At 38.1% G+C, this 9,011-nt stretch overlaps 1 protein-coding gene across 1 annotated transcript; it reads right to left on the bottom strand.

Annotated features, from left to right (window-relative positions):
* Positions 1-23: 23 nt before the first annotated feature.
* Positions 24-7,515, bottom strand: LOC107723917 (14-3-3 protein beta/alpha-A-like). Its single transcript, XM_016532645.1, has 6 exons — positions 7,402-7,515; positions 4,384-4,684; positions 3,628-3,751; positions 3,233-3,396; positions 2,908-3,003; positions 24-1,023 (listed from the first exon to the last, which is right to left on the bottom strand). Exons 2-6 carry the CDS (start codon positions 4,675-4,677, stop codon positions 967-969), a joined length of 735 nt encoding a protein of 244 aa, XP_016388131.1. The 5' UTR covers positions 4,678-4,684; positions 7,402-7,515; the 3' UTR covers positions 24-966.
* Positions 7,516-9,011: the final 1,496 nt, after the last annotated feature.

Here is a 9,011-nt window from a genome sequence, read left to right as displayed (position 1 = left end):
AATAACTAAAAAAAATAGAAGTGTTTTTGCAAACATTTAGTTTCAAGACAAATTTATATTTACCTATAAAATGTTTACAATTTTACATCTTTATTAAATGGAAGTGTGGGCAATATTACGCAAAAGGGGGAAAAAAAAAATTTACAGAACAAACCAGGAAAATCGTTTACTGATGTCAAACAGCACCTTTATGTTGACTGCCTCCTTGACAGCACATTAGGAAACTCTCCAGTTTGTTCACAAAAGGGCTGTAATCGTGAAAGGTCACATACTGATGGAATGTCTTAAACTTAAAACTGAATATAGACATGGAATGGCAAACCTCGGGTCCCTTTTGTCGTCGTTAGCCGTGTATGCAAAATCACGCACATGACAGCAATAATAGTAATGCATGTTAGTCAGTGTCACAATACAGCCTGTTTTCATCCCTTCTGTATGAGATCGCAACAGAATTGTACTGCTACTAGTAAGCACAAGTTATCCAGGAGGAAAAACTAAACGTCACAGTGTTTGTTAAATTAATGGAGAGTTTAATAACCTTTTGAATAAAACCAGCAATTGCCAGTACACTATTGGAGAAAAAAGACAGAGGAGGGAAAAATGGGTGGGGAGGGACATTATAATGCATTATATCCTGCTAGACCAGAGAACATATGCCTTTTAAAAATGTTAGGAGGGATTTTGGGAAGGGAAAAAGATGGAAATAATTTCCACTATTCAACCATTTTCCCTCGTCTGGGGGAAAATACATAAACAGACATGTTCGAGACAGCCTTGGAAAAACCAAACTTCACCCTGCCACTCGTGGCTTCAGGGGTACAAACTTGTAGGTCAGGTACAATTCATGCTGCTCGTCATACAGAAAGGTGGATAAAGGTGAGGTGGACTGGATGGAGCAGGGAATTATGGGCTGTATATGTGTAAGATAAAGAGTGTAGGTGGATTTAACAGTGAAGTGCAACGCCTTTAGTTCTCGCCCTCGCCAGCATCCGCCTCATCACCCTGGTTTTCTGATGTCCACAGCTGCAGAACGAAAGAAAAAAGTTAAAATGATGCAATGATAAGGCTCCAAAATTAACTTTTTACCAAACTGATCAATGGCGTAATACTAAATATTTTTTTATCTGCAAAATTTTGAGCCATTTATATTAAAACTATACTGACTCTTAAGACAGGTTTCTGCAGGTATATGGAGGTAAATTTAAAGGGTTAGTTCACCCAAAAATGAAAATTAGGCTGCATTTTACTCACCCCCGAGGCATCCTAGGTGTATAAGCTGTTTAATGCCACTCAGCGGGTGTTGCATTGCTTCAGTCCAAAAGAACTTAAATAAAAATTGCCCATCCATAAAAAAAAAGTGTCTCACACGGCTCTGGGGGGGTGAACTGTCGTAAACAGAAGCAGTTCTGGGGGAATGACGTATGAGTTCAGCGTTGCACACGCGGAAACCAGCGGAGAGATCAAAACAACGGTCAAGAATTAGAATTACAAAATGAGGATTTGTAAAGAAGAATGTCGGAGGATTTCGATATAAGCCAAGAGGAGACTGGTTTTCCTTTGCTAAAGTAAGGAAACTTTGCTTCCTTTGATCCTGTTAACAAACGTTGGTTTTCACGAGACTCACCAGCGCATGCGCAGCACTGAACTCATACGTCATCAGCCCGGAACTGCTTCCGTGTACAACTGTTGGCGCAAGCTAGATTAAAGTGATTATTACGTTTTGAATATGGATATTTTTCTTACAAAAACACATCGATTCGCTACAGAAGGCCTTTGTTCAGATGCTTTTTTTATGGATGGGCGATTTTTATTTAAGTTATTTTGGACTGAAGCAATGCAACACCCGCTGAGTGGCATTAAACAGCTTTAAAGATCAAAGACAATTTTTAATATAACTCCGACTGGATTTGTCTGAAAGAAGAAAGTCATATACACCTAGGATGGCTCTGGGGTGAGTAAAACGCAGCATCATTTTCATTTTTGGGTGAACTAACCCTTTAAGATGTCAAAAGTTAAATTCAACTTCCAACAAACCTGAATACTTCTGTTTTTAATATGAAAATAACTTTTACAGTAACTTCTGATCACACAGCAAAAAAGTGATGCTCTTCATCAGTATTTCTGCCTTGTTTTCCTGTGCACATATCTATGATTCTTAAATCAAGATGACAGCTAAATGACATGTTTTATTGTATAAGTACTTGAAATGAGCTATCAACAATGATAAAAATCTGCTGATGGGCTTAGAAAAAAAACCTACTTAATTCAATGGGAAAACAAGTTTTAATACCACACTGACCAATATGTGTTGTTCTTTTAAGCATAAACTGTCAAAAAATTAATATCTTCACTTTGCATCTTAAGTAAATGTATCTTGATTGACAAAACTATACCAAGGAAGATATTAATTTTTATGCAGTGCATGCGATTTAAAACTTTATGCTCAGATTTAAATTCTTACTTTGTGGAAGGGCGCATTAAGACTTTTTAAGACCTGCAGTAACCCTGCTAAGAAATTAATTGAAATTCTTGAACTAAAATTTATGCTAATGATAACTTAAAAAATACGGTATTTAATTTAAAAAATGCTGAATTTTTTAAATATTAATTTTGGTAGATTATTGTACACATGTTTCGCCACACTGAGTTTTAGAAAAAAACTATACAAGATAAATCATCCTACACAAAAATTGTTGTCAGAACTTGCGCAAGACGAAAAAGACATCTAAATGTTTTTGATTTTAATCGCTCACACCACTTAAGATTAGCATGGCTCAGGTTATCATTTATGATTTAATCTATGATGAGTAATCTATATAGTCTATATTAATTCTACATTGTTCATTTTAAAGGAGTGTTACATTTTGGGCTCTGTCTACACCTAGAAAAGCCAAAGTTGGCACTTACAGTGAGGTTGTCCCTTAGTAACTGCATGATCAGGGTGCTGTCTTTGTAGGAGTCCTCGTTCAAGGTATCCAGCTCAGCAATTGCCTCATCAAAAGCCTAGGGTGAAGGTAAACATGAGGGTCAGTTCTGTTGTCTTCCTGTACACTGGAAATACTCATTCTAGTATTCAGTATAAACTCATTTAGTTTCACATTTCAAATCGCTTTTTGAAGATATCCACTGAATGTTGCATAAATAAGATGGGATGAAAGCGTAAAGAGTACATTGCGTTTACCCAAAACAGAAAAAGTCAAACAAGCTGTAGATGAACAGATAATTGTCTAACCGTCTTTGCCAAACTGCAGGCCTGCTCTGGGGTGTTGAGGATTTCATAGTAAAACACGGAGAAGTTCAGTGCTAGTCCCAGCCTGATGGGGTGTGTTGGCTGCATTTCCTTTTTGCTGATCTCAAATGCATCCTGGTAAGCCTTCTGAGAGTTGTCCACTGTGGCTGTAATTTGAGAAGAAACAAAATCAAATTCATGACAGTCACATCACATCCTGAATGTTTCGATGCTTTGGCTAGCATCTAATTATTCACTCTTAGGAATGGACCTTAAACTTCAGCATTATCAGTTCCAACCATTTTCTATTAATCCATCGACACCCTAATAAATAGATTTAACAGATAAATTCATATTTAGGCAACATCCTTCTTGCTTTATAAAGAAAATGAGCTCACTTTTCTTTGCTTCTCCGGATGCCACCTCAGACAGGTATCTGTAGTAGTCTCCTTTCATTTTCAGGTAGAAGACTTTGCTCTCTGCCTGGCTAGCGTTGGCAATGAGGTACTTCTCCAGAAGACCCTGAGAGAACAGAGGAAAGACCGACATTAAGCTATGAACATTAACATTACATGAATAAATGAAAAGCACTGACCATCAGAAAGAGGAAAAACTATTTTCTTAAAGGTAAAGTGTGCATTTTTGGATCCATCCTAATTGCATTTTTCATACGAGCAGTTTCATGTTACAAATAAAATTGATTCCTTTTGCTCTAACCATATAGTGGCCTGCCTTGCTGCCTACATAGGCAGCATCCTAAGTGAAACCTATTAAATGGTTGATTGCAATGCTGTGCATCATTTCATATAAAGCTTTAAACAATGATTTTGACTAAACAAAGACAATGAAAGAAACAACACAGTATTCTAATAAGCATAAATATATATTGCACATTTTTGGAATTTGAATTTCTGGAATTTAGAATTTTGGCTAAAAAGAGCCCTTCTTTAAATTCATGTGATACTTTAATGCTATAATGCCTTAAAATGCTGCAGATTTTGAAACAAAGCGTCTAATATTGCATAATAGACATCAGAATAATATTCCAAAGTTTTTAATTCAGCTGTAATTCTAAACTTAAAATTAATTGCAAATTAAATCAGGTGGAATTTCTAGAGCTGTCAAATGTTTTATTCACACGTCATGTCTCTCACCAGCACGTCGTTGCAGATCTCCTGAAGCTCGGCCTCGATCTTCTCACGGTATTCACGTGCCATCTGCTGTTTCTTCTCATTGCCCTCTGTTTTCTGCTCGATGCTGGAGATCACGCGCCAGGACGAGCGGCGGGCGCCCACCACGTTCTTGTAAGCCACGGAGAGCAGGTTGCGCTCTTCGTTGGAAAGCTCAACGCCGCCCTCCGTGACGGCCTTCATGGAAGCAGCCATGTCATCATAGCGCTCGGCCTGCTCAGCGAGCTTTGCCTTCTGCACTAGGTCGCTCTTGTCCATGATACAACTACAAAAGGAGGACACAAATGTACAAAATGCATGTTGGTGAGCTAATTTTCCTATAATATAATTAAGTCAAGTTTAGAGTCGTTTAGTGAGCTTGGCTGACCTCCTTTTGTTGTAAGGAGTTCAACTTTCAAGTTGGTGCTTATTTTGACCTGCACCAGATACTATTATTCAATTTGGGACTTACAAAGATTTAAGTCATACTGAAGGCTACCCATGATGAATGATTACGTACGAGGACCAATGCAAAGACACAGCTATGAAGCGGCAGTCATTCAATGACTGTCTCAAGACTTTATCTCAGTGCATTCATCACTGAATCATCATATCAGAGTCAAAAACATCAGTAAAGTCCCATGTATGACAATATGATGTTATGGGAAGTCGTGGCCTAATGGTTAGAGAGTCGGACTCGTAACCTGAAGGTTGCGGGTTCGAGTCTCAGGTCCGGCAGGGATTGTCGGTGGGGGAAATGTATGTACAGCGCTCTCTCCCACCTTCAATACCTTGAGCAAGGCACTGAACCCCCAACTGCTCCGGGTGTGTGTTCACGGTGTGTGTGTGTGTTCACTGCTGTGTGTGTGCACTTTGGATGGGATAAATGCAAAGCACTAATTCCGAGTATGGGTCACCATACTTGGCCACATGTCACGTCACTTTCACAATACAAGAGGATTACCTGAAACCAGTCTAATTAAACAGAGCTTTTGAAAATAGGCAGTTTTGCACACTAAAACAGCATACACACTAGTCTTCAAGCAAGCAAAATTACTTCAGACCCCACAATAATGCAGAATAATGAAGCGTTTGTGTTTTTCTTTCTTGAACTCAATTAAATTAAAATTCTCTGCTGATCAACCATCTTTTTGCTACAACTAAAATTCACCAAACTTAACCTTTGGTATAATGTGGTTAAATATCTGTTCTGGTATAAGAAAGCGCATCACATATCTTAAAAAAAAGAAAAAAAATTGTAAAACTTTAAACCATTTAAAACTTTAAACAAAAATAAGTTTGGGGGTTTTATTTAGCCATATAATGGTTTACAAAATATTACCATGTATTTCTGCATAATAAACCAGGTTTATGTATAGATAATGATACAAGTAGCGCTTAATCTAAAGGACTTTTTTGTCCAATAAGAAATATGTGCTTCTTAACATTTGTTTGACCTTGCCATTAACCATTTCTGAGAAATACATAAACATTGTAAATAGGGAAATAGTTTTATTTAGACATATAATGTTTTTTTAAATTATTATTTACTAAAATGACCATGCATTTTATGCATAAAGAACCAGGTTTACCCATAGTTAATGGTATAATCAGTGGTTAACCTACAAGACTAGTTTAGATCAGTAACAAATATATGTCCATAACACTTTTTTTTTTTACTTTGATTTTAAATTTAGTGTCTAACAATTGTCCTTTGCACCAAATGACAAATAATCAGGATGTATTTTTAGGTCATACTGCACTGAAGCAGTGGTTTCAGGATTTCTGAAATATATAACCCAATTAAAAAGCACGTCAAAATCATTATTTCTAAAACACACAACTGCTTCTCCACCTCTGCGTATTATAACCGGTCAAAGTCTAAACCGAACCCACTAGATCACCTATTCTAAATCACATATAACCCCAGGTCTCTGGCTGCTGCTTGATATTCCATTTATCCAATTGTCCTGTCTACCTTCGTGCAAGGTCACGGAATCCGACATGGAATCGGGATTCTAGCAGGGCACAGTGGGAATTTCAATCCTATCAGCTATCAATACGTGTGTAAGTGCCAACGCCCAGGGCGTTGATGTCTCCGCCTGAACCCGAACCACAGGTAACGGTGTCAGGCGAGTAAACACAGCCCTTCCAGCTCCTGGAGACCAACACACACATGTGAGCTTGCTAATCGGTTGCCTAACGTGACCGAGGAGGGCTGGAGTACTAGTTAGAACGCATAGTTTGAACGGTTAGTAGATGACATAATCTGGTGTCGAACTAGATTTATTTACATAGGCCCTCACGACGCGTCCTGACCACAAGTCCACTATCCTTTGAGGCGATTCTTTCGCGATTGAAATGATCCCAACCCACTAAGTTATATTATATCAATAAATTAACTCGAACGCATTTAGAAATACTACAACTATAAATCCGAGTCGTTCAAAGCGCCTAACCTCGCTAATACTGCACTGCAGCATATTCGAGGCTCTACGCTCAAGCTAGCAGCGTTAGCCACCAATGCAACGCCCTCACTCCCTTGTGGAATTTAATCGGACGTGCCGATTATTCGCGCCAAATTAAATTTAACCGTTACTAACTGCAATTCGTAAGCACTCGCTTTACCCCTCTTTGTGTAGAACACTATTAACTGGTTAGCCGGTTAGCTTTCACGACGGCCGGGAGTTGAATAGACGCGGGAGCCGTTGGCCATTGCTCCCGTTCGGATGAGGGTTGTTCGGCGCGATGCTACTTTGATTGCACTCTTACGTAATGAAAGTGCGGGAACGGTGCGCTTCTAATATAAATCGGAAATAAATCGGCAATAATCGTTATTCATCGCCCGCCTCGGCCTAAGTCCTTGTACCCAGCCCCAAACCACAATAGACACCTTCCGCCATTGACAATGATGAGGGGGGCTTACATGTGCAACAATACAGCAAATGCATCTCTAACATTCATAATATCACACGAGTGGCCTTAATGGGCAATGTAACTCACATTTAAATATATTTCGAGTCCTGATTTGTGTCTGTTAACGATGGGAGTATCAAGCTGTCCTCCGTTTCGCTGCTCGGGGTATTCAGGGCAGTACCACTTCCGCTGACGCTGACACTTCCGCTTCCTCTAAACTCCCCCCCTCCCCCCCGCCAGTATCCATGGTAACCGCTGTCCGGGGTTTCCTACACCGTTTTACACGGTCCCTCACGTCACAAGGACCATGGTAACCAAAGTCGTGCGTGACGTAGTTAGTCACCATAGCAACCGTTGCCAGGAGGCGCTCGACAGCTTGCCGAATTCGAAATGGAAGCTTGTGAGATTAATAAAAACGGCAACAACAGAAGACGATGTTTACTCGATCTCAGACTGCCTAATCGCGCGTATGATTCACCCTTCCGCCGATGCAGCCGCATTCTGAAGCACGCAATCATCTGTAACACTCGTTTCCATCTTTTATTTCTGTTTTTGTTCATAATAATAGTGGTATTTTTTTTATTTGTGTTGTAGTTATCACTTTTTTCTGTCAGAAAGAGTACATAAAAACAAAAAAGTCATTGCATAAAAATATGATAAAACAGATGAGAAATTGAGTCAAAATAAATAATTATAATGGCAATAAATAAATAAATACATTTGTGCAACAGCGGAGAATGTTAAATATATAGGATATTCCTAATTTTACGTCATAACTTTTTCTTTTTACTATATTAATAGTAAAAAAGAAAAAGTTTTGCATATGCAAACACTTAAGTACGTTTAAACATCATCAAATTCTCTTGAAATATTTGTTAAGTAAGATTTAGCCTTTTTATTTTGTTGATGTACAGTGACGATGAAGGTATGTAATTTCATTCCATTTAAAAAAAAAAGAGGATTTATAAAATCTAATAATACATTTGTGGCCCTATCTGTGAAATACAGGCTGAAGTCTCAAAATCTAATTATGAGATAACAAGCATCAAAGTTTGATTTCAACCATTAATTTCACTATGATTTCAATCTTTGACACGGCCTTACTCAGTCAATATTGAAGATATCAAGGTTACATTTTCAATGAATGTTCTTTACCTTAGAACGATTTTATGCAGAAAACATTAAATCACCAAAAAAAAAAAAAAAGACTTTAGCTGGGATTTGACAGCAAGGGTCACATTTGGTAATGTTTCAAAGAGTAGGCCTATCTTGTGCTTTGATGGAAAAAGTGACATAATCAGCATCATTACATTGCAATTTGGATTAGTGACCTAGAAATGGTGCAGAATCTTACATATTTATTCCTTTTTTACTATACACTCATGACATCAACAGTAGAACATCAGCAAATTCTCTATAATTATTTGTCCAGATTTAGTCTTATGCATTTGTTAATGTGTAATGATAACACACATGAATGAATCAAATTAATTCTTAAAAAAAAATAAAAGGCTATAAATACAAGACAAACCCATTTAAACAGGGTTTATAACCCAAATCAAGCCTGCCAGCGCTTGTGATACACAGAAGTCACCAGTAGGGTGTAGTGTAGATCTCTACAGTTACAGCGACTCAAACAGGTCAGTCTGCTGGTTGCTTTAGTTTATGTTAAATTCTACATTGGCTTGTATGACGCA

The sequence above is a fragment of the Sinocyclocheilus rhinocerous genome, unplaced genomic scaffold, assembly GCF_001515625.1.
Source record: "Sinocyclocheilus rhinocerous isolate Xijiao unplaced genomic scaffold, SAMN03320098_v1.1 scaffold875, whole genome shotgun sequence".
NCBI classification, from domain to species: domain Eukaryota; kingdom Metazoa; phylum Chordata; class Actinopteri; order Cypriniformes; family Cyprinidae; genus Sinocyclocheilus; species Sinocyclocheilus rhinocerous.
This window is presented reverse-complemented; position numbering and strand designations above follow the sequence as displayed.

Bases quoted from the DNA above. Each gene is read 5' to 3' on its own strand.
- LOC107723917 (XM_016532645.1), bottom strand. From the start codon at position 4,677: ATGGACAAGAGCGACCTAGTGCAGAAGGCAAAGCTCGCTGAGCAGGCC. The intron at 3,752-4,383 runs GTGAGAGACATG...CTGTTCTCTCAG, and splicing joins AGATCTGCAACGACGTGCTG to GGTCTTCTGGAGAAGTACCT. The intron at 1,024-2,907 runs GTAAGTGCCAAC...TTCGTTCTGCAG, and splicing joins TACTAAGGGACAACCTCACT to CTGTGGACATCAGAAAACCA.